The 27,889-nt window shown below is 35.1% G+C and overlaps 1 protein-coding gene across 1 annotated transcript in view; it reads right to left on the reverse strand.

Annotated features, from left to right (window-relative positions):
* Window positions 1-1,180: 1,180 nt before the first annotated feature.
* LOC127732283 (zinc finger MYM-type protein 3-like) overlaps window positions 1,181-27,889 on the reverse strand; it is a 42,255-nt gene continuing 15,546 nt past the window's right edge. The window contains exon 3 of the mRNA XM_052241359.1: window positions 1,181-1,217. Within this exon, the coding sequence (XP_052097319.1) occupies window positions 1,181-1,217 (37 nt within the window). The remainder of the gene's footprint in view (window positions 1,218-27,889) is intronic.

A 27,889-nucleotide genomic window follows, 5' to 3' on the forward strand; every position in this document is an offset into this window, starting at 1 on the left:
TAGGAAGGAGGATGATTAAAACCTCTCTTGTTCGCCTCTCACCGATTGCATCATAATATTATACCAAATGATCAAGTGAGGAAATTCCTTTGACCTTTAAAGAATGCTGTCTTTAGTTTGGCATCTGGTTGCAGCAACTTCACTGTTTCTATTTAGAAGTTTAACATATTCACCAAGAGCCATGTTGATGCTTCTTCCTTCTTGTAAATTTATGCACCTATTTACAACCAATCTTTTAGTGATGTCAGCAGGCATTGTACCATATGTCATTGTTATAAGATGTGTACAGCCTATAGAGTATTTGACTCTGTCAGTCTTATAAAAAATTGGCAGCTCATACTCTGCTGAACGTACAGATCTGAAACCATCACCCATGTCTACTATTGTATCCAAATTTTTGTGCAATGCTGTAAGCTTAAATATCAACAAAAGATGATCAAGAAGTTGGTCTTGTTGCTCCTTCTTTTTCATCTTGTCTGTTTTTTAATAGCTGGTGCATTATAATTGTGTTCTTTTTCCTCACGTTTTTTTTAAGATTCCTACAAAAGCGTACACTTCAAATCCCATAATGGACGGAGGAGTTGTATTATGCCGACTGGCGACTATCAAGAGCCTCAAGCCCCCAAGGGTGACTGGGGAATAGAAGTATGGTCACCATTGGTCTTCCTCCGACCGGCAGTAAAACCCGTGCTAAAGTGGGGCGTCCGTTTGGCTGTGCGGGATGTACAAATTTGCAGCCACGTCCGGTCAGAATGGGGACGTTAAATCCGATGCCTCGTGTGAAGAAAGTGCCACGTTCTTTGCACGTTAAGAACCCTTGCAACAACTCTTTGAGGGGTCCGTAGGTGACCTGTTGCAAGGCTAAATTTCTGTCCCTATCCAATATACCCTCATTTCCCGTGGCAGTCTAAATTTCTCCGACCTCAATCCCTTAATCTATTACAGAACCTACCTATTGTATTTATTGTGAACTTGTTCTCGTCCTGAATATGCATGAAATATTTGCCACTGGACGTTAAGCAACCAACAATCAATCAATCAATCAAGAGCCTCAATGATATCTGGCAACTATGATTACAGTTGAAATAGATCTGAAATATCGTGCTGCTCTTTCTGATCTGACCATGATACAATCTCAAAGAAAACAATGATACATTTCTATCCGATATTACTTTTACATTTAATCCATAAAGGTATCCAATGTGGTACCTTTATACCTAGAAAAAAAATTAAACACTATAACAATAAAGCAGTACAGTATTGTTAAGGGTTTAGTCCAGCAACAAGTAATGCATGATTACTGGACCACAAATGAACTTCTGGAGACTATATTTTTTCAAAAAGTAATGTCACGTAATACACTTTGAATGATACTTTCCTTTCCTCATTGTTATAAATTCTCTTAATTGTACTTATAAATCAGAGCCAGGTATCGGTATTCTATGTACAATATAAGTCCATTGTTTGGATAAATAATTGACACTTTTATACTTTTATATCTATGTTTACTGTGAATTCAGACTGTTTTTTTATGTTTGCACAGTAAATGTTTGACTGTTGAACAAAATCGAAACAATTTTTTGGTAAACAATAGCCTAACAAAAGATATAGGAGGGGTCAAGTGTTTGAGCAATCCATTTTTTTACAGCTCTGATGTTTCACTTTTAACATTTCTGCTGTGAGTCCATATTCATCGGGACTTTTTTGGTGATATTACAATCTATTTCTTTCTCTGTTTCTGTAAACAGTTCTGGAACATCTGTACAATCTTTTAGATAAGAATGAAGTCAAGCACTGGAGAATCAGTCTAACGCTAAAAGTATAGATCCCAGCGTTGTCAACCTTGGTGTTCCGAAAATTTTAAGCCCAGCGCTAAAGATATTAAGTCCAGGTTTACATCTCCAGCACTTGAATTACATCTTCAGAGGTGGACTTGTCATCTCCGCTAGATTTGAAATCTTCGACACACCAAGGTTGACGGGGGAATAGAAATATGGCCAAACTTCCGACCGACAGTAAAACCCTCGCCAAAGTGGGGCGGCTGTTTGACTGTGCGGCATGTGCAAATTCGCAGAAACGTCCTTTCAGATTAGACGTTTAATCCGACACCTCGTAACACCTAAGGGTGACTGGGGAATAGAAATTTGGTCAAACTTGGTCTGCTTCCGACCATCTAAAACCATTGCCAAAGTGGGGCGTCCGTTTGGTTGTGCAAATTCGCAGCAACGTGCGGTCAGATTGAGACATTAAATCGGACGCCTCGTGTAGAGAGAGTGCCACGCCCTCTGCAAGTAACGAACGCTTGCAACAACTCTTTGAGTAGGTTGCATGTTGCAAGGCTTAATTTCTATCCCAATTACCCTCAATTTCCAGTCGCGGTGGTCCAAATTTACCGCCCTTCATTCCAGTCGACCCCTATTACAGTACCTAGCTATATGTGTTTCTAAATTTGTTATCGTCCTGATCATGCATTAAATATTTGCTACTGGGCGTTCAGTAAACAACAATCAATGAATCATTTAAATCTTCATCGCTATACTCTACATCACGTTCGCCCGACTTTAAAAACCACTCTTTAGTATCTGTAATAGACCAACAGAGCACCATATAAACTAATGTCGAAACTTTAAACAGGTTTAAATGACAACCACTATACAGAAGATTCGTGAATTTTGTCGGTCATATCCGATTGACACTTACCTGATTGAAAGTTTCTCATCATTGTTCCAGAAAATCACAATCGGTACCAGAAAATCTCAACCTGACATTCTTCATTACATATTCAGCTTAATAAAATTACATTCCTATAGAAATAGAAAAAAAAAAACTGTTATTATACGTTTATATTGATTAAGAAGAATACCAATATACTAATATATACGTTAGCTTTAGTGATGATCACACTGTCATCTGATTGTGCTGGCCGCACTTACATGCGGGAGGAAAGCCATTCCGATGTCATTTTAAATTACATTGGTCAGAGTATTAAACGATATAACCTCAAACTACAAACTGTAATAATTTACAAATATCTGCCGATGCATGTAATTCAGGTATTGAAGAACGTTTAATTAATGAACATCCATTCCAGCACAGGGAGGGAACAAGCAGCTGCTAATTTCTCAGCAAAAAAAGACCTTCATATATAGTTGATTCTCTGATAAAACAGTGCTTTTTCTTATAGATCTATCACCTGTGTAACATTGCTAACTTTGTTCTGAACGTTGCTAAAAGTGTCTTGCTTGAAGACACCATTGGACTGATTAAATTGAATTGAATTGATAACTCTCCTGTTTTCCATATAATATTAACGAGTCCATCTGCTTACACATAATTCTGCACCATATAAATCGATATCGTTGAGGAACCTTGCATAAACAATATGCTTGCATGGTAGTCCTATCAACTTTCTAAAGTTACATGTACATGAAATTTTATAAAGTTCCACATCATTCATCATAAATTGACTATTCCTGCCTGTGGGTTGTTTTAAAAATGGTCTCCATTTTCTAGCCTTACTTATTTGATCTAAAACGAAATAACGAAATCCGCGTTTCAAACCAAAACCGAGAGAAACACATCAACTATAAGAAGAAAACAAAAGAACAACAGGAACACCGAAGTGCAACAAAAACCTAATATCTGCCATATTCCTGACTGGGTAAAGGACATTTTAAGAAAAAAATAGTGGGTTGAACCTGGTAATGGCATGCCAAACCTCCCGCTTTAGGACAATGTTAAAAAATATCGCTAAAACACTACGTTACAGAAATACAGTTCAAACACACGTAGCATATTCATAACAGAGAAACGTAGAAATAAATTATACAATCGTCGAAACAACATATTCCATGAACGACAAACACCACAGGATATTTCTACCCTAATTTTTTTGCTTTGCATGAGGGAGATACATTCTTTAATTTAAAATAATTTCGAACATTTTGTAACATCAAAATTTGATAACAAAAAAAATCCGTATTTTCATGCCTGTAACATGCAATCTCGAACTAAATTATTCTGATCCCCAATTTGATGAAAATAAATATTCTGGTCAAGCAGATGACCAAAAAAAAAAATATTCTGATTGCAGATTTCCCCCATATAGTGTTAAACTTTGAAAAAATAATTTCATCGATAGTGTCGAAAAACTAAATAAATTTCTGACTGAGAAAAAAAAACATAGCCCTCGCCCTTTTTGAAGTTAAATTGATTGATTGATTGTTGGCTGCTTAACGTCCAGTGGCAAATATTTCATGCATATTCAGGACGAGAACAAATTAACAATAAACACAATAGGTAGGTTCTGTAATAGGGGCGTCCGGGATCAAGGTCGGAGAAATTTAGACTGCCACGGGAAATGAGGGTATATTGGATAGGGACAGAGGTTTAGCCTTGCAACAGGTCACCTACGGACCCCTCAAAGAGTTGTTGCAAGGGTTCTTAACGTGCAAAGAGCGTGGCACTCTCTTTAAACGAGGCATCGGATTTAACGTCCCCATTTTGACCGGACGTGGCTGCAAATTTGTACATCCCGCACAGCCAAACGGACGCCTCTCTTTAGCAAGGGTTTTACTGCCGGTCGGAGGAAGACCAATGGTGACCATACTTCTATTCCCCAGTCACCCTTGGGGGAAACTCGCCATTGATTAAATTATAATAAATTAACTATTGGTACTGTTGTTTAACTAAACAGCAATTTTTAAGACTGCTTGTGTCTATCTTAACAAATAGCATGTCAAGTGCAAACCACTCTATATTGGAGAGTTGTCTCATTGGCGATCAATCTTTTTTTCAAATTCCCGTCTTGTAATAAATGTAAATGTAAGTTAAAACATATGGATGAATATATTATAACCAGTGTACATTAATTGGGATGGATGAAACTTTTATAACCAATACAAAGTATTTTAGATGGATAAAATGTCGTGTAAATTTGACCTTAGTTCATAATTGCATACCCTGTGTTTGCTGCCATAGAGAACCATTTTGCGATTGTGGTCTTTATTTTTCCCTGCAGATTCCATGATTTCTTTGTTTAACAGAATTGAAATGCGTCTCAAGCCTACCCGCAGATCAGAAAATTACTAGGTTAAATGTGATTGAATCCAAAGAAAAATACAACTGCAAAAACCATGAAAAGCTATTAACATTTGATGACTGTGCCAAGTCAATAGATATAGGAAGATGTGGTATGAGTGCCAATGAAACAACTCTCCATCCAAATAACAATTTATAAAAGTAAACCATTATAGGTTATACATTATACATTATAAAACTGCAAAAACCATGAAAAGCTATTAACATTTGATGACTGTGCCAAGTCAATAGATATAGGAAGATGTGGTATGAGTGCCAATGAGACAACTCTCCATCCAAATAACAATTTATAAAAGTAAACCATTATAGGTCAATACAGAGCATCGGCCTTCAACACAGAGCATTGGCTCACACCGAACAGCAAGCTATAAAGGGCCCCAAAAATTACTAGTGTAAAACCATTCAAACGGGAAAACCAACGGTCTAATCTATATAAAAACGAGAAACGAGAAACACTTATGAACTACATAAACAGACGACAACTACTGTACATCAGATTCCTGACTTAGGACAGGTGCAAACATTTGCCGCGGGATTAACCGTTTTAATGGTACCAAACCTTCTCCCTTTTTCTGAAACAATAGTATAACATCACACCATAGAAAGACACACTATAAATTATCAATTGGAAGGCTTAACTCAATCAAAAAACGTAAATTAACACACAATTAACGAATAACTTTGATCTGTGATACCTGAATGCAAATAATAAGGGAAAAAAAATAAGGTCAAAAGTAAATAAACATGTTGAAACAAAGTTAAAGTATGATACCACTGTGAAATGTTAAACAATATTTACAAAATCATCACTTTTGAAAAAAACCTGCGTCATATTATACACAGGTAAATGAAAATAATTTTGTTGTTAAGTATACTTCTTCTGTGTGTATAAAATCTTCCGTTTAGGAATACAGAGAATTTTCTTTAATATCAATAAAACTAATCTAACACTTGGTACATATGGGGTGAATATCAACAATAAAACTATACAATTAGTGCTAGATAAAATTTCCTGTACAGGTGCAAGAACATTATTTAAGGAGAAATGAAATAATTTTGATGTTCATAGTACGAAGAAGTGAACATTTGTAGTAATTGCAAATGATCAAAGCTGGTATATAGCCAAGATCCATGTTAACATTAAATAACAAAAGAGCATTACAACTAGTACCAACAGGTCAAAACCAGAAAGTACGATTTGAGAGTACTCGCAGTAAATGACAGCTAGTTAAAAGCCAAAACAATTAATAATAAAAAATCATGCATCAGAGACTGAAATCAACTAAAACACATCCCAGGGATTTAGTATTTTAACGTCATGAACATTCAAAGAAGACATGACTTGTGCAATGCCAAAAATAAATGTATCGACAGGTAGTAGGATAGTTAGGAGTGACTTATTCATAGATAAAAATGAACGTGTGTGTGTCTCTATACATCCCGTTTGAAAAGAAAATACAAATTTAGTTATGTTTTAATTTGCTAATGACAAAATCGATATTAATGCCAATGTAAACTATATTCAGAGATCTAATTACAACATTGGTAAGATAACCCTTACTAATAAGTTTGTTTAAAGGTTCGATAGTGATTTCCGCGCATTAAGTACAATATAACCGTAAAATTTAGGATGTGAAATACCATTTTTAATAAGTTTTCTACAGGTACAGCCAAATTTACTGATTAAATCTTTGTATCTATGAAAGAATTTAGTAAAAGTTTTAAGTAATTTATGGTAACGAAATCCCTGACTTAATAATTTACCAGTGATGAATTGATTACGTTCGGTAAAATGTATGACATCACTACACACACGGGCATACCGAACGAGTTGGGATATATAAACACCGTATAATGGAGCCAAAGGCACATCGCCGTCTAAAAAAGAAAAAAATTAACAATAGGGAATGGAAAATCGTCTCTTTTGTCGTAAATTTTAGTATAGAGTTTCCCTTTAGAAATTGAAATGTCTAAATCTAGAAAAGGACAACTGCTGCTGTTTATGTTAGATTTAGTTAAAGTTAGTTCTTTTGGGTAAATTTCGGTAGTGTATTAAGAGAACTCGGATTATTTAACGAAAAAATATCATCCAGATAACGGTAGGTATTGTTGAATGTATCAACCAAATGTAACAATGATGTGTCTTTACTGAGTTTGGTCATAAACTAAGATTCATAGCAATACAGGAATAAATATGCTATTAAAGGGGCGCAGTAAGTGCCCATAGATGCTTACTTTGCTTACTTACAAGGATATAATGCCTTTGCATCTGGAACATCATCTGGATAATTATCCATTGCTTTTGCATCAACTTCCATTCTTTGGTCAATGATATTAACCATCAATGGGTTACTTTCCGAGGTCCCTAGGTCTTTTATTAGTTGACTACATCTACTCTGTAACTGTCTGTATGATTTCACATACTTAAGGCTATATAATGCTTCATTGATGTCAAATGGCAATTCAGTATTTGTATGTTCCTCTGTTTTTGCTTCTTTGGTTTACTGGGTCCATTTTCTTCTGTTAAGTCAATAGCATAAGGAGATTCTAAAGTTTGTGGTTTTAATTGTGTTTTGAATTCTTGCTGTTTTTTATCTGCCAGTTTCCTTGAAAATTTTATGTCTTGTCCTGTACAAAATGAGCAGTCACTTGGCTCCTGGCAAGTACAACTTATGTTTCTATAGGCAATCACATAGTCCTTCTGAAAGATCAGTTGGTGTAACTTCATTGTACCTTGAATTGGCTTTAACTGTGCTGCTTGTATTAACTTCTGTTCTTTTTGAATATCTCTGTCGGATACTATATAACCAACACTCTCACAAATTTTACTTGGGTGTCAGCATGTCTCTTTAAAGCACCACCTATAGCATCTGGTATCCCTTTTCCGTGACCAGCTTCGAAAGCCGTATTTTGGAAGGTTTGTACAAGCAAGAAAAAAAATTTCCCTTCTGGCGATACTGGGTTGTTGGTCCATCACTGAATATTTCAAGGGAGGTAACATCAGGACTCTCCTGTTTTATTCTTTCTAGAATTGGCTTTAAATGTGCCCAAATCCCTGCAGGACCATGTTGTAAATTCTCAGAAACTGTGCAAAAGGTTTTTTGATAGTTGGAAACGTAATAAACACCAGTATGTAGGGATAGCTGCTTCTGCGCCAAAATACATGCTTTGAATTTCTTCACCCATTTTACAAACATAATATTCTTAAAAGTCAATGTGCAACAAGCACTCATCCTTTTTTAGAGATTGTTTTCTGTTCTTGAAGTATCCATACTGTGCTCTTATTGTAAATACATGTTTTTTTAACCTGACCAACTCATCTTCAAATTTATAAACCAGATCTGAAGCAGACATTTCCATTGCTTCCTTGCCAGTAAGGTTGATGTTCTTTTCTTCTTCTTTTTCCAGTCTTTTTTCAATCTTTGTATGTCCACTGACTAAATTCAACTTCATCATATCCTTTGGATGTTTTACAGACACCACACTCACCAAACATGCATCTTCTTTTTAGCAAATATTTATCTTGGTCACAAGTCAGTCCATCAATAATTTTTTCCAGTTCATCCGTTTCTATAATATTTGATTTCTTCAAGGCAATAGCAATATACTTAGTTATCTCGCATAGCTTGCAAAGACAAGTGCTCCTGTCACTTTCATTAGGAAATATCACTCAAAATGGCCACAGTCTGCAGATTGTTGAATAACTCACTTTCGTGTTTGACTCAGCAAGGAATTTCAAATGTATATTTTTCAATGCATCAAGTAGAATCCGTCGCTGCTTGTTAATTTTCTTAATTTTCTTAAATGTAAGTTTGTTTCACCCCAGTAGATAGTCTTGAGACATCATTTCGTTCATAAAATTCTCTGATTGGTTTACAAGTTCTTCTTGATAGACTTGTATTTCTTACATCTATTCCACAGTTACGATAAGCAGTTGTTTTCAAGTTATATTTTCTGCATTTATTCTTATTTTAAAAAAAAAATGTTGTTAAATTGTACATGTGTTAACAATGAAATTAGATATTCTACAAATAATAGCGAATCCAAATTAAATAAACTTTTAACACAGAGATATGTCTCGTCTATTTGTTATTTTGATAATGCAAATGTTGAAATTAAAAATAGCAATACTTCAATATGTAAATAAACTCATCATAGATACCAGGATAAGTTGTGCAAATATTAAAAGTCAATGAACCATGAATAAAAGTACAGGGCTAAATAATTTCCATGGAAATGAGATGTGCCAATGCTAATACAACTGCATACCAAATACCACTGATTTGTGATATGAACGGAACAGACAGAGACCTGCCTGCTGCTGAGGGAGGGGAACCTCTGCCCTTTCCAGCTTCTGTCGTTCGGCCTATCACCGACGACGGTCTTTATCCCTCTTGCTCTTCTCCTTCTGCTTGTTTTCTTCTTATCCTCTGTTTCTCTCCAAGTCTCTGCCTTCCAAGGGTGGCCTTCCTCTTGGACCCGGCTAACTTTCCTCCTGCAACCCCTGAGGGCGCTATAGACCCTCTTCCTCACCTACCTCAGCGGAAGGGCCTGGTCTCTCCAGCTCCTCGTCCCATACAAACTACAATAATTTGCAGTTGTATATAAAGGAAAATGGGAATATAGCTTTATTGTTGATTGGCAACCACTTAAAATTGAGCAGTTTGCTTTCTTTGTACAAATCTGTACAATACTAGTAAACCAGATGATTAAAAAAAAAGAAGCCATATAGTAAGCTATAGTAATACTAATAGGAACACAAATTGCTACATCTACCTACACTTGTTCAAATTGGTCAGACTACTGTCAAATTCCGACATTAATGCATGCATTTATTATTATGAATCCTTGACCTCTGGACAAAATGTGATGTCTTATTTAATAATATGGTTACAAAGACACGAAGGAACAAATTAAAAATTTAATGTGTTGTAGTCATGACTGTTTGCTTATTGTATTACCGTACTTTGGAGAATATAATGTACTTATATGAAAAGAAATGATTTATTTAGCATCAAGGCTTTTGAAATAGACCCATTCACTAACCAAACTGTGACTTTTTTGGTGTTTTATGATAAAGTTGATATTTAAGGCCATACTGTGCTATAAGTGAACCATGTCCTTTAGCTGTTGTAATCGGTCCTAACTGGCATTTCGTCCAAATTTTATATTTTAAATATATATATTCTAATTTCTCATTCTCAATTCTTGACTTATGTCCTAATGTTCATCAGTATCACAAATTTTAATGTAATTAAACGACTGTTGTTTATTGATAAAAATCCATCGTGACATATACATATACATTTTTTCCTTTACTAGTCTATAACTTTGAACTCTATATTTAAGACTGTGTCAATGTGAACTAACTAACCACAAATATAAGTTAAATTTATTTACGTACTGTGATTACAACTCATTAAAATGACAAGTAGACGACTACAGTTTAAAAGTGCAAATGTGGAGTCAATTTGATACAGGTGTATAAAAATTCAAAGCTGAAATGTTTATAGTGTTTGGAATGCAAATGTCCCATCATTCTATATATATCAAAACAAATAATTTAAAGTTTTGCTGGAATAAAAAACTGGACCCAACTAATGCTTATTTTTTTAAAGTTTCAAAAATTAAATTTCAAATTGATATGTGCCTAAATGAATTGAGAATAGAAAAGCTCTCAGGATTGTAAGTATTACTTGAGTTGATACAGGCTTGGTATTGAAAAAAAGCTGTATCATACATACACTTTCTTATTTACTTAAAAGCAGATGTTCTACTTCCATATGATTTAAAATAGATTTTTGGCTTTCATAAACAGGATAAAATTTATTCTCTAATTCTTAGCCAATTTATCCTTATCCCAGCCTGTTGGTAACTATTTAAACAACTTGTGGTTCATTTAATCTTAGTTCTTCATTGGTCAAAATTAAATGACCTCAGATTTTCTAGCTTTTCTCTGAATTTCGTATTGTAACTTCACTTAAAAAGGCGACCATGTCTGATGACATTTTGTAGAATGAGCACAATTGGTCAAAGGACACGGATATCGTTGTCTACGAATATAATCCCTAGTGTAAACAGTGTATAACTTGCAAATCTTTTTCATACACTTTCCCAATTTATTTCTTGATATATCTTGCATGAAATATAAAGTAAGCGGATGAAAATTTAGGTGTTGAATCTTTATGTTAAGTAGTGATTTGGTCTAGTTAAAAAAGGTCAAAAATTAGTATGTCGGTAACTGTCAAACTGAATTTTAGACACCCTTAACATAGAATTGTCCATATTTTGAGTTAGAGCTGGTAGACTTTTCTATAATTTTGATATTATTTGTCTCAATAGCAGTGCACTACACTGAAAAAATCTTTTTGAGATAGAGCAGGTGCGATTTTTTTAATTTGAATGTATTGTCTAAAAGAAATGCACTAGGAAACAGCTGTGTTCTATGGCTAATTAACTTTTAACAGTTCATTTGAAAAGAAATGAAAAGTAGGTTTGAATTTGTCTGCATATTGTCTTAATAATAAAATAAAAACAGATTCTACAACCAAAGCTTGTGCAATAAAATATATCTCTACTATCGACAGTTAAATTCTAAATATTTACAATGGGCAACCCTCATGTTTTAAATCTGAATTTTAACTGTCTTTAGTGGAGAACTATCATATCACACTTGATGCAATGGTAGAAGCTATTTACACTATCAGATATTTAAAGTTAATTAAAAACATTTAGTAAAAAATTAAGATAAAAATACAAATAAAAAATTATAAATCTTAAATCTAATAATAAAAGTTTTTACAAATGAAATACTGCATTCCTGCTACAAGGGTAAATTCAGAAATAATTTATTGGGGGGTTTTTATTATTGCGAAAAATGTAACAATAAATGCATGCAATACATGCCATAATTCAATAAGTTTACCAGCACACATTATATTTCTATTTGTTATTAACCACAGAAAAAAAGCTCTGTTATAAAAATGAGACGACATAAGAGGAGGGAAGACAAATTTCAGTGTCAGACTAGATGGCAAGCCAAGAAAGTGTATTGTCATTCCACAGAATGCCTTTTTAGAGGAAATCTGGCAACTTATCACTAAAGGTAAAATATCAATATTTATAAACTAAACTAAATTAAATGAAACTAATTTTTTTTATCGAATAGAAAACAGATTGCCATAAACTAAACACTGTTGTTTGGATTGTTGAATGCAGGTTCAGCTTTGAAATTCAATATTGTCAGTCAAATATTTTTGTTCTGCATAATCAACTATTCCAAAGACTATTTGATTTTTCCCTTCCTGCGTTTTTTACAATTGTTTCTGTACAAAGGAGCTGTTGGGTGAATAATTTTATTAAACTTTTCTCACTTTTATTTCACGGAAATTGAAAACATGAAAAAAATGAATATTTTGAAAGAATAATTGGTCTGCTAAACCAGCTTGCAGTATAGAAATCTTAAAGGACTGAAAGTTTTTCAATTTTTATGCCCCTGCCGTAGCAGAGGGAGCATTAAGTTTTACCCTTGCCTGTCTGAACGTCTGTACACCCCATAGTTGGTTTCTGTTCTCCAACTTGGGCTTACCTTACTCAATTGTTATGAAACTTGTACACAATGCTTATTACCACAAAACACTGATCAATTTTGAATTTTGGTGGCATCACTTTAACAGTTCTAGAGTTATGCCCCTTTACAAATGGAAACAAATACTGAATTTTTTGTTTCATTTCTCTAACTTAAGATTGCCGCAACCACATATATTAAACTTATTCACAATACTTATTACCACAAAGTTCTGATCAAGTACAAATTTGGGTAGCCTCACGTTACCATTCTTCAGTTATATCTCTTTATATCTTTATATGATATGCAAGCAAGGGCATCATTTGAGTCCCATGGACACATTCCCCATTAATTTCTATTTTTATTTCTTATTTGTATATATGAAGAACTTGCTATTCAAACCAAACAAAGAGCAATAAATAATAAGTTTAATACAAATGTTTTGTAACAATTTCACAGTAATTTGCACTTTACTTTTAGGTACTGCAGCATGTTCGTTACAACCGTCAGCGAATATTACAGACAGCCAGACAAAATTAAATACTACAAACGAAACAGAAGAGAGGACTACAACCAATGAGACTGAGGAGACGAATACAACCAATTAGACAGAAGAGATGACTACAACCAATGAGACAGAATAGACGGCTACAACCAATGAGACAGAAGAGATGACTACAACGAATGAGACAGAAGAAACGACTACAAACGAGACAAAAAAAGAAGAATATAAAAGAGATTAAAGAGACAACTACAAGCAACAAGACAGAAGAGAAGACTAAAAAAATGAGACAGAAAAGACAACTACAAGCAACAAGACAGAAGAGACGACTAAAAAGAATGAGACAGAAAAGACAACTACAAAAAACAAGACAGATGTGAACTTGAAAAGACAAAAATTGAGGTTCAAGAGAATGACATGGAGGGTAAAGAGATGGAAATAGTGGATAGAGAGACAGATGTAATTTTTGTTGAACAACTTACAAAAGAACGGACTGTATGCATAAATGTAGATGGAATGTTGGAGAGAGAACACAAGATTGTAGACATATATACAGAGAATGAGACAGTGGAGAAACTTAAAAATAAACAACAACTGATATAATAGAAAAATCAGAAAAGGTTAAACATAAGACCACACTCACTCAAAACTACAAGTTCAGTCATAAGAGACCAAGCAGAATTGCTGATGATATTCTTCTTCCTTTTCGTAAGAGAAAAAGACGGCAAAAAGACTCGGATGAGGAAACGAGTTTACACCTATTATTATAAATCTAATTGCATTGATTTGTGTATTTCCGTAGCCAATAGCCAAACATAACGTTTCATTACGGGACAAAGAGTGTTGCATCCCTCCACTTCAACTCATTTAACACATTTATTTGTCATTTGAGGATTACCTGGAAAAATCACTGTCTAAGCAAACAGTTTAAAATATGAAATTAATCCTCATACATCGAATTTAGCTTTTCTTTTAGAGTTTTTAAAACACATATACAATTTCTCAAACAAATCTACCCTTTACTAAAGTGTTACATGCCCTGTCTCGCTGAGCTCGACGATTAGCCTAAGATGGGACTGATATATAGGCATTTATATGTGAAGACAAATTCATTACACCGCCCTTAATTTTTAATTCGACGAAATCCTACAAAAAAGATAAATCCCCTTATAAAAATATCAACCCGATCATAGCACATGACCATAAAAAGCTGACCTTTGGTCCAATCCCACCATCACCTCATTAACAACTTAACTAATACTACTAGAAACACTACTACATACATTGTGTACAGTGGTCATGATACCAGATCTTGTCGGCTAAACTACTGGAACAAGTATACACTGTATATAGGATTGATTGATTGATTGTTGGTTGCTTAACGTCCAGTGGCAAATATTTCATGCATGTTCAGGACGAGAACAAATTAACAATAAATTCAAAAGGTAGGTCCGGTAATAGAGGTCAACTGGGTTGCAGGTCGGGAAAATTTGAACTGCCACGGGAAAATGAGGGTATATTGGATAGGGACAGAAATTTAGCCTTGCAACAGGCCACCTACGGACCCCTCAAAGAGTTGTTGCATGGGTTCTTAACGTGCAGTAAGCGTGACACCCTCTCTACACGAGGCATCGGATTTAACGTCCCCATTCTGACCGGACGTGGCTGCGTACTTGATACATCCCGCACAGCCAAACGGACGCCCCACTTTGGCAAGGGTTTTACTGCCGGTCGGAAGAAGACCTGTAGTGACCATATTTCTATTCCCCAGTCACCCTTGGGGAACTGTAAATAGGATGTAGGGCGAACAGTTCAAGCATAAAATTTGAAAAATACTTCTTATAGATATCAGTCCTTTAACGAAGTCCACTCACAAGTATATAAGTGTTTTATGTGACGGAATATTAAAGCTAAATGATTTCCACAGTAGATATATATTCATGTTTATAAAATGAATGTCCAAGTTGTTAAATTGATATCGATAGTTCATTATGTCACAAATAAATGTTTTTCATATTATAAGCGAGCAATCAATAGTAAAATAATTTCCTGCCTCACATCCCATACTCTTACGGCAAACCACATATTGGGCATCTAATCTTTCTAGAACAGGATGGTTCTATTCTCAAAGGATAGTTGACTCTGTGAAACAGACCTCAATTGTTGGCCTAGGGTCCAGACCTACTACATCCTCCAGGGTTATCAATGGATCCAATACTATGCCCTGGTGATACAATACGGCCTTCCCTCGGCCAGGGAAACGTTCTTCTGCAACCATGTGGCGTTAATCTTCATGAGCGTTATTAAACAGAAACAAGAAATACTTGATTCATAATGCACGAATTTTATTCTGCAATGCTTATATTCTTCCACACAGATAGAACTATTTTAAACGAAAAAGGAATTCGTAAACCATCTCTTACTATTTAAGGAATCTAAAAGTATCCCTGTTACTAAGAGAATGCTTTACCACAAGTCATTATCAATGTATAAATCAAAACATGAACTGGCGCCAAAATATTTATCGAATTTTATTGTGCCTACAAATAGTAAACAATCATACAATACTCGACTTTCATCATTAGATAATTTTATTGTTCCTAAATCAAATACAGAATTATACAAATCAAATACAAATAGATATTCATTCTATGACCGCCCCCAAGGGTGACTGGGGAATAGAAGTATGGTCACCATTGGTCTTCCTCCGACCGGCAGTAAAACCCTTGCTAAAGTGGGGCGTCCGTTTGGCTGTGCGGGATGTACAAATTTGCAGCCACGTCCGGTCAGAATGGGGACGTTAAATCCGATGCCTCGTGTTAAGAGAGTGCCACGCTCTTTGCACGTTAAGAACCCTTGCAACAACTCTTTGAGGGGTTCGTAGGTGACCTGTTGCAAGGCTGAATTTCTGTCCCTATCCAATATATCCTTATTTCCCGTGGCAGTCTAAATTTCTCCGACCTTTATCCCGGAAGCCCCTATTAAGGAACCTACCTATTGTATTTATTGTTAATTTGTTCTCGTCCTGAATATGCATGAAATATTTGCCACTGGACGATAAGCAACCAACATTCAATCAATCGTAACTCCAATATCGTTTCAAGAATTTTCATGAAAATCTGCATACAGGTATAACTCATCACACTGAACATTTTACCCGATATCAGATTATCGCTATATCTAACGGTTTTGAAGATTTGGGGAAATTGGTAGTTTGACCCCTATGGTCTATTTATAGAAACAACAGCCATGTTTTTTTGTCGGATCAAAACTACAAGCATCAGTTTTGAGCACAATACCCCTAAGAACATTCCTGGAATCATGCAGTGTTTTCCATGAATTGGACCCCCAAGGGTGACTGGGGAATAGAAGTATGGTCACCATTGGTCTTCCTCCGACCGGCAGTAAAACCCGTGCTAAAGTGGGGCGTCCGTTTGGCTGTGCGGGATGTACAAATTTGCAGCCACGTCCGGTCAGAATGGGGACGTTAAATCCGATGCCTCGTGTAAAGAGAGTGCCACGCTCTTTGCACGTTAAGAACCCTTGCAACAACTCTTTGAGGGGTCCGTAGGTGACCTGCTGCAAGGCTAAATTTCTGTCCCTATCCAATATACCCTCATTTCCCGTGGTAGTTTAAATTTCTCCGACCTTAATCCCGGACGCCCCTATTACAGAACCTACCTATTGTATTTATTGTTAATTTGTTCTCGTCCTGAATATGCATGAAATATTTGCCACTGGACGTTAAGCAACCAACAATCAATCATCCATGAATTGGAGGAATTTACACCACCAATAACATCAAGGCTTAACAAATTTTAACAGAATAGCATGCTATGCTAAAAATTTTCAGGAAGGTGGCAGTCATTTTGAAAATTACTTCCATGAACATTACCATTCAGTAGTTTCCGAGAAGGTTTTTGAAAAAGTGTATGGACGATGGACATCCATAGTGAATGCATAAACTCACGTGGTTCAAGCCAGGTGAGCTAAAAATAAATTGTGTCTAATTTTTTTTTAAATGCTATAAGTTGCATATATATGTATAATTGAGCAAGAGTAACAATTAGTCAAAAACAAACTTCATAAAACTAAATTTAACTGAGTAAGGGACTGACCATTTTATTTCAGGGGGGGGGGCTTAGGTTTTTTTCGGATCAGATTATTTTTTCGCACGCAGCGCGAGAAAATTCATTTACTTAAGCACGTATTAAACCAAATATTTTTTTTCTATATTTACAATAGAAATTTTTTTTATTCACATCTTTTTTCTTGCCCTCCCTCACCAAATTATGTTTTCCTCAAAATCATATGAATTAAGGATGAAATAAAAAAAAAATAAAAACAAAAAAACAAAAACAAAAAACACCCCCGCCTTTTTAAGTTAAATGGTCCGTCCCTAAACCAACAACAAAAAGAATTAACAGATACATAGTGTTTCAGTTTTTATTTTGTCAAAGTCATTTCCAGGAAACACATGTGTGTCTTTTGTTTTTACTGCAATGCTGAAAAGCACGAAATGTAAAGTGAATACCATTTTAGATCTGAAATTGGCTCAGGGGACTAAATAGGCCAATACAGAAAATAAAAAGTTTATATCTTGGTTATCTGGTAATTTATAAACTTTATTTCTCTGATATACGTGATATGTATATGTATTTGCTCTATTGGGATGGCCTTTCTTGGCCTACGTGTACCAACCATGTGATAAAAACGGGAGAAACATGTTTGTGCACAATTTCACGATTTACGGTTGCGCACATATGATGTTTGCGCACAATTTTGGAATATGTTTGCGCACAGTGTAAGAAAAGGAATATGAAGGAATAATGATGAAGGCATATGCACACGATATATTTTCAATATATATTTTTTTAATTGTAAAAACCCTAAATATTGGGAATGGACTTTAACCATTCATCCTTACCAAGACTGAAGTGAAGTTATTCAACCTTATATAAATATATGTCACAGCCAGTATACAAAGAATGCATCCAGTTTACCATCCTAAGGTGCATCATACACACTAATATAGTTGATGTGGCACGTGTCAGTAAGGGTTGTTTAAACAAAACATACAAGGGACTAGGGGAAGGCCTCCAAGGGGAATGTAAAAACTTGATAAAACTTCCTTCCCTGGATAAAAAGTACCTTTCCTAGATACCTGGTATGTTTTAATGGAACAGTCCAAAGCAGGAATGGACTTTGACCATTCTTCTTAACAGGACACTCATGGTATCACAAAAACCTTCCTCACTTTGTGAGGTGAGCTATAAGGGCTATGACAGGGGATAGAAAGGCCATGTGCCATGCACAATTTTCTTATACTGCAAACTACATGTACATCTTGCATGATTTCATTTTTTTACAATAAATTTCAAAATATAAATGTCTTACTTGATCCCATATTATGGGCATACAAGTCCTCAAATGCTGTAGAAAACACAAAATGTAGTCAAGGCATTTTTATGGACCATAAGAGGGAGATTGCAGTATACATGACGGTAAAATACCTGTAAGTGATTGACAAAGGAAGACCCGTGAATTTAATAAGTAAATAATCTTACTATGCGTTATCCGAGTAACAATATATTAGTTTCTGAATGCTCCTCCTTCACAAATCTTACAGGCCAAATGATAGGTGTTTGTGGCAGCTTGGACCATACAATGCTACAATTAACAAGAAAATGTTTTCTAAAGACAAGAATCACATATTACAGTTCAAACATTAACTCTCTCACTTTTGAGATACATTGGTTCCGGTTTGAGATTTATCTATCTCACCCTAGGGTTGAGACAAAACAGTGAAGCATTATGACGTCACTGACATTTCAATAAATGTTAACAAATGACGGATGAAAGTGAGCTATACAATGGTTAGCATCAAGTGCGAAAGAAAGAAAATGAATCAAACATCGATGGAAGTACAAGATAAAAAAATCATTTAAAAGGCAGACAACGGCAAAAATATTTTATAATTACCTGTGAAGTGTCATGAATGTAGGAGAGAACGTCACGGGACAAAAAGTCACAATTCAGTTTTGAGATTATTTTTCTTTAAACAAGAAAACACTAATTTTAAAAATAATGTTTTTGTTTTTTTCTTGAACTATTATATATGAAGCAATTTTGTAATTAAAATTTATTCAATAAATATCAATAAGGATCAAATAATTGTTATGAAAACAAAATGTCAAAGTGGCTTCGTACGTAAATGGCTTCATTGCGCCAAGAAATATATCCTTTGCATGATTCAAATTTAATAAATTTTCATTTATCAAGGCTTATGAACCATTTCCCAAACTTAAAAATGAATATATGAAATAAAAAAAAAATATTTCAATATCTCTCTTATATATTCAAACAATTGTCAACAAATTATTTTTGACTTTTTGTCCTATCAAATTTGTGACTTTATGTCCTGTGACTTTCTGTACGTTTACCAAGTGTCATATATCTGCAGTCGTCGTGTTGCGTTAATCCATGTCTTGTTCATTACCATCTCTTATCTTTTTTGATGGGAGATTAAAATAACTGCTGCGTTATTAGATTTACAAAATGTAAGGAGAATTCCCAATTCAGTAGGCTTTTGAACTTGTACATCATTTTACATTCTTCATCCGTCAAGTTTAGCAGATGATGTAAATGTTCTTTTGACATTTCACTGCGATTGAAGCAATTGTAGTTCAAATCATTGTCGCATTCATTAGAATGCCAAAGTTTTGTGATGTGTAATTGTTAATGCGCATGTTCGGTTCTTTCCTAGATCTGGATCATCATGTGTTCGTATGAATATATATATGCAAGAGGGTGCTTCTTTACATATACATTGTAGTAAACCTTGTCAGAATTTGCTTCTATCTGAAACCATTGCTCTGCTGTCTTTAAACTTTGACTTGTTCCACTGTGTGAGGTTATGTCTTCACTGAGTGATAATTTATAACAGTTCCTCGGTGATCATAAGCTATTCTGAACTAATGTTATTTTTATTCAGAATATTCAGTCCATTCTCGTGCAACTGGAAGAGCCTGGTTATCTTGTTTTCTAAGAAGTTTTTAAATTTTGTCGGTCGGTTTTTCTTAGATGTTTGGAGTTGAAAAATAAGAATTTAAGATTGCTTCCATTTGTAATGGTACGGTTAGAAACCAGTCTTGAAGCAACTGCAAATTTGGCCAATGCAAGGGTTTATGAATGAATTCTTATATATGTGTTGGTAATATTGAAAACAGTAATTGTAATTATTTGTTTTAATCTAATCGCATTCGCCAGGTATTCCTTCCTTTGAAACAGATTCTACTGAATTGGAGAGTTTCCCAGTGCAATATTCCTTACGGATTGGAAACGATGACAGGAGCGGTTTGCACAGGTGTTCAAAGTGACGAAAATATTATCTAGGAAATATACAATGAATGTAGATTATCTTATAATGGTGCAAAGTTTATCACGATCTAAGTTTCCATTCTCAACGAAAACATGCACTCCATAATCATGTTGACATACTGATGGCAAACAGTCTACCGTTGCTATAGAAAATAATTTTCTGTTGGGACAAGGTCTTGTATGACCGTATAAATAGAAATGTCTAGTTGGACATAACTATGGTAAGTTCCATAGGGTTAAAGCAGACTCCATCCTCAGTTTCATCCGTCAAGAAACCCACTGGTGTCGGTTTATCTGTTCCTAGCTGGGACTACCCCCTGACTTAGGGTAAAGATACAACAACCCCGTTCGTCTTCAAAAGAAGCAACTGTATAGTTCCGACAAGCGAAGACGCCCCTTTTTGCACTACATGTCAAGTATCTCTTAATCATTTTACACATAACCGACGAATGGGTTATCTCACCTGGTAAATATAATAGAACTTACCGTCCTATTCCCTGGTTTAAAACATATATTAACCTTTCCCCAAAAACATGGGATACAAATCACAGTAGACGACTCAGCCCTGGACAACTATCTTAAAACATTAGTATAGTTGGAATTGCCCGTCTTTCATAAAACTTAGCCATTAACTTAAGCTACAACTCCGCACTGAAACCATAGATGCAAGCAAACCCTCAAGACCTTGTTCTGGATAATATACTATTTATTAATTAATTTATCAGTAAGTCCATATTTATGTTGAATATAATTTATAACTATGTCAGATTGTTGATCATCTTTTAACAAGTGGCGATATGAATAAATGTTTTTTGCATACTCTGCATGGACCACACTCTATTTCAGGGTGAAAATTTGAACCTATAACACCCCAATCCAGGTTGATATTAATAAATTTTCAGACCATCTTCACATGACTGGCTTCATGGTTGATAATGTTAGACCTTTTTTGTTTACCTAAAATGTTATTCTTGTGTGTTTTTCAACACGTGATTTGATGATTGTTATTGAAACAGTTTTATGGAATGTTTATATATGTGAGATATTTACCCAAGGCTTGGATATGAAGACTTGTTCTCTTATCATTTGTATTATGACGTCTGTGATTATTTGCTTGAAATATATTTTTCTTTACCCAAGGGTTACTGGGGAATAGAAATATGGTCACTTGGTCTTCTTCCGACCGGCAGTAAAACGCTTGCCATAGTGGGGCGTCCGTTTGATGTGCGGGATGTACAGGTTTGCAGCTCGTCCGGTCAGAATGGGGACGTTAAATCCGATGCCTCGTGTAAAGTGAATGCAACGCTCTTTGCACGTTAAGAACCCTTGCAACAACTCTTTGAGGGGTCTGTAGGTGGCCTGTTGCAAGGCAAAATTTCAGTCTCTATCCATTACACCCCAGTTCTATTGTTATACTTCATAGTTTCTATTTCTGAAACAAGTGTAAATTGAATAGATCTATTGTTACGAATAACAATGGATTTTGACCACAGGGTGTGACGAGCGGGGTTTCTGGAAACCCCTGCTTCTACATCCCGCAAACAAAGTCCATTGTTATTCGTAACAATAGAAATTGATTATTTTTTAAATAGCATGAACATAAGAAATTACTAATAGGGTTCACTACAAATTGTTTCATGATATTAAAAAAAAACACATTTTAGGAAATTCCAATAAGCATCTATATGGAATACAAAAATAATCCTTTAAATACTCTTTTGCTCGAAGGTATTTTTTTTTTTATCCCAGTCATATCTCTCTATTCTAAAGCATTGATCTTTAAAAAAAATTGGGATTCTAACTCCCGGACCCCCCCCCCTCCCTGGTTACCCAGTGGCCGATCCGGGTTTGGGGGTTTTCGCGGGTTGGACCCGACTTTTATTTAAAAGATCAATGCATTTGAATGGTTGGAACCCCCACCCCCTTTTTCTCTTGAGTTGGGAACCCCCGGCTGGATCAGCCCCTGATTGCCCTTAAAGGGAGTTCCTCTATATTAAATATTGTATGTTGAGCATGTCTGGTAGTCGGGTTTCTAATGCAGACACACCTATCCTTTAGTATGTTCGAATATGAATGTTTGTTTATTCTCGAGAAGAGGGGGGAGGGGGGCTTTTGTTTTTGATAAAATCGTTAAATATAAAATACAGTTATGATTACCTTTATTAAACTGATACAGGTAAGTACTTTGGGTTATACCATTGCCTTTATCTGTAGTCTCTTCTACCAAATCCAACGCTTGACTCAAAATGTCGTCCGTCTTATACCCGTCCATATTGACAACTGTATACCAGGAGCATGATGTATTTTTTTGTTTGTAATAAGAATACACGAAACAGTCAACCTTGACCTGCTGATCCATATTAGCACATGGATTTAACGGGAATATGCAAAACAACTTTGACATTTGTAAAATATACTCACTTGTCAAAGTTTGAACGAAGATACCCAAAGAAAGGTTACTAGTGGGGTTTCATGTAAAAAAAACATGTTTTTCTTATAAATTATGGTTTGATATTGTCAATAAATATGCTATCGTGTTTTTTTATTTAATAATCAATGTTAACAAATATAGTTTAGAATGGGGTGTAAGTTAGTTATACACCTCGGGATACGGCGTGTCTGGATAAGAAACCCCTCCGGCCTCCGGCCGACGGGGTTTCTTATCCAGACACACCTATCCCTCGGTGTATAACTATTACGTATACCCTCATTTTTCAGTGGCAGTCCAAATTTCCCCGACCATCATCCCGGATGGCCTCTTTTAAAAGACCTACCTATTGTATTTATAGTTTATTTGTTCTCGTCCTGAACATGCATGAAATATTTGCCACTGGACGTAAAGCAACCAACAATCAATTAATCAATATATTTTTCTTTTCATGAGGTATTTTATCATCCGATCGGAGGAAGACCAATGGTGACCATACTTCTATTCGCCAGTCACCATTTGGGGGTTTCTATCTTGAAAAAAGGCAATTGTGAACCCTACTATGCTATATATTTGACATGTCAATCTGATAGTAAAATATTTAATTCAGCATAATTATGTCTCCCCTTTAACTATGGGAACATTATGTTATAGAATCATTCCTTCAACTGCCTCTCATACTTCTATGGTGCCCATGCCACAATTGTTGACACTGCTTTATGAAGGTGTCTCGCATGTCATCATGACCTTCATTTGTACTTGAACTTTGACCTCATAGTCAAAATACTTGATCAAAATACATTATCTTTTAACATTTTTTGTTTCTGATTCATAATTTTTTCATCATTTAACATAGGCTTCTAACAAATGGAACATAGGTGTGGCTCCTCAAGTTTATGTTTTGTGTCCCATAGAAGATGACCTTACAATACTCTATGACATGAGCCCATTCTCTGTCATAATATTCAAACATATTTTATATGCAACATCCGATATTGCAGAAGCAGCTATTCTAGTGTAACAACCACAATCTGTGCTGCATTTAACAAAATTCCAGTTAATGATTGCAATCTTCTTGTATTTGGAAGTCTACTGGATTCAATCTATATCTTTGTAATTGGCATATAAACAGTTTGTAACGCCAAAATGTGAAATGTTTGTCGACATCCAGGAGTCCTCTATCTCCAATCAGATATAACAGGTCATATAGTTTTTGTATTACCTCCTTAAATATATCCCTCCTAACCTTTCGATCCTTTGATTATGAACAGATCTGACAGTGATATGACTGAGTCTATCCTGTCCATATATCAAGTTCATAAATAGGGCAATCATTGCATTTTCTCCACCATGATTAGATCACACTCTAGAAGGAACTCCATAATGCATACAAGCATCAACAAACTTGTTGCCTTATAAGTTATATTTACTTCACAAATGTCATAAGCTGACTACAATCATCTATTCCTCCATGTGTAGATATTCCCCAACAAAGAAAATAAGTTAATAAACTGGATAGGCTACAAGGAAAATTTAAGGCTCACTTGGCTAACAAATGGCGTCAAACAGGCCTCATTCAAAATCATGCTTTTCCATGCCAGTTAAACTTTTAGCAACCATTAAGCTGAGGAACCCCTCACATACATCATTCAGACTTTTTTGTTGTTTCTGTGTTGGAACATATTGCCTTGAATCTGAGTGCCTGACTGTACATAACTATTTAATAACTTCAAACACAGACTCTTCCAACATGAACTAGAGGCTCCTAGGAGCATGTTATATGTATCCATCTGCCCTAACTCCTTCGGATTGAACTGTTATTTGCACAAAGTAACAATACTTGGTATCAAACTCACAAGAAACAGTCATGTTGTATTGATTTTGCCTGCTACAGTAGTAGATTTCAAGCCTACATTTTATATACTCCCAGGAGAACCAATGTTAAGCCCAGCACGACTTGTGGTTATTTAGGATGGCAGATTGTCACAAAAGAAACCACATTCAGCAAAGACATTATACCCAAAGTCAACGTAGACTTTATACCCGAATTCAAAATAGTTACTGCCTTTATTTTTAGTCATTTATTTTGATCACCTTGTCTGAAATGTATTGAAGGACCTTTTGTCTGATTTTATAAATATACTTTAAATTATTAAAATATTTGAATTAGCTCTCTCTCATACCGCATAGTCAGCTATAAAAATCCCCGAAATCACAAATGTAAAGCAATTCAAACGAGAAAACTAACAGCCTAATTAATGTACAAAAAATGAACGAAAAACACAGGGAGCTCGTTCTTTTCACCATGCAAACGTAGAAAAAAATATTGCCCCATCGACGATTTGGTCTGATGAACTATTACAGCCTTAAAAAATAATATATACAGCAATATGAAATCAGCAAGACGACGTTTTGTTATCTTTTAATTAATTTACAATCTTTATATCTAAGCTGAATACTTGGCTTTGTTGTGACGAGCTTGGTAAGGTCTTTACTTAATGGAAACGTTACACATTGTACAACACAAACATTTGCCTTTGTGGTCAATTTTTACGTGCCTCCTAAGACAACGTTCGTATGAAAACGTCGATCTCATTGCTCACATTTAAAATATGATAGATACATATGTTATGCTCTGAATATGCATATTTCATCTAATAAAGAATAACCATGAGTGTCAAAACTGTTGGATTTCAAAACAATATAAATAAAATGCTCCGCAGGGCGCAGCTTGATACGACCGCAGAGGTCGAACCCTGAACAGTTGGGGCAAGTATGGACACAACATTCAAGCTTGATACAGCTCTGAATTTTGATTGTGATTAAATATTTGACACAGCATAGGTTTCTGACACAGAATGAATGTGGTCTAAGAACTTAAAAATTTTAAATTGGACATTCACCTATTATGGTCCAATATCCAAAATCTAAATACATGGTTAGATTCAGCATATCAAAGAACCCCAAGAATTCAATTTTTGATGAAATCAAACAAAGTTTAATTTTGGACCCTTTTGACCTCAATGTGGACAAAGTTGATAACGGGGCCCAAAATCAAAAATCTAAATACATGTTTAGATTCAGCATATCAACGAACCCTAAGAAATCAATTTTTGTTAAATCAAACTTAGTTTAATTTTGGACCCTTTGGACCTTGATGTAGACCAATTTGAAAACGGAACCAAAAATTTAGAATCTAAATACACGGTTAGATTCGGCATATCAAAGAACCCCAATAATTCAATTTTTGATGAAATCAAACAAAGTTTAATTTTGGACCCTTTGGACCTCAATGTGGACCAATTTAAAAACGGGGCCCAAAATCCAAAAACTTAATACACGGTTAGATTCAGCATATTAAAGAACCCCAAGAATTCAAGAATAAAACCCCATTGAAATTGGTCAAGAAATAAGCAATTTATACGAAGTATCTTCTTTTGCACAATACTGTGCAATTGAATATTTCTTGCTATTGCGAAATACTGCACAATTGACAATTTCTTGCTATTGCGCAATATTGTGCTATTGGATATTTCTTGCTATTGCGCAATACTGTGCAATTGAAGATTTCTTGCTATTGCGCAATACTGTGCAATTGAAGATTTCTTGCTATTGTGCAATACTGTGCAATTGAAAATTTCTTGCTATTGCACAATACTTATTATATAATAATTTACACATCCTGTTTGGTGTGTATCTCCTACCATATCATTATTATTTGCTTTTAAATATAAATCAGAAATAACCAACTTAAAATGGAAAATTTTTAAAGAAAAAAAAAGGAAAAAAAGAAAAAAAATGAAAAAAAAAAAATCCCCCCCCCCAAAATTTATTGAACCCCCTTATGATTCATCACCCCCAAACTCAATCCCAGCCTTCCCTTTGTGGTATGGTACCTTGCAGTACAATTTCAGAGAGATCCATACACTTGAACACAAGTTATTGTCTGGAAACTAGAAAAATGTGTTTTTTGGCCCCTTTTTGGCCCCCAATTCCTAAACGTTTCTTACAATTACCCCCAAACTCAATTCCAGCTTTCCCTTTGTGATATGAAACCTTGTAGTACAATTTCAGAAATATCCAAACACTTACACACAAGTTATTGTCATGAAACTAGAAAAATGCTTGTTTTTTGGCCCCTAATTCCTAATATTTTGAGGCAATTACCCCCAAAATCAATCCAAGCATTCCCTTTGTGATATGGAACCTTGTGGTACAATGTCAGAGAGATCCATACACTAACACACAAGTTATGTCTGGAAGTTACAAAAATGCTTATTTTTGGCCCCTAATTCCTTAACTGTTGGTACCATAACCCCCAAAATCAATCCCAACCTTCCTTTTGTGGTATTGAACCTTATGGTAAAATTTCATAGAGATCCATTCACTGAAACTAAAGTTAAGAGTGCGAAAACCAATGTGTCTTCGGACGACGCAGGACGACGACGACGACGACAACGACGCCAACGTCATACCAATATACGACCGCAAAAATTTTTGCGGTCGTATAAAAAGAGCATATGGAAATACCATAAATGACAACAAGTATAAAGCCAAACCCCGTTTAACATTTTGAATGCAGATTATTTTTTTTGGGGGACTTTTTTCAAAATGTCTTGAGATCTGTTTGTCACATAGCTTTGTTACCAAATGTTTTGAGATCTGTTTATCACCTAGCTTTGTTACCAAAAGTGTTGAGATTTGTTTGTCACCTAGTTTTGTTACCAAATGTGTTGAGATCTGTTTGTCACCTAGCTTTGTTACCAAATGTGTTGAGATGTTTGTCACATAGCTTTTTTACCAAATGTGTTGAGGTCTGTTTGTCACCTAGCTTTGTTACCAAATGTGTTGAGATCTGTTTGTCACATAGATTTGTTCCCAAAAATTGAACATGATCCAAACTAGATAACAG

This window comes from Mytilus californianus, unplaced genomic scaffold (assembly GCF_021869535.1).
Source record: "Mytilus californianus isolate M0D057914Y unplaced genomic scaffold, xbMytCali1.0.p SCAF_23, whole genome shotgun sequence".
Classification (NCBI taxonomy): Eukaryota; Metazoa; Mollusca; class Bivalvia; order Mytilida; family Mytilidae; genus Mytilus; species Mytilus californianus.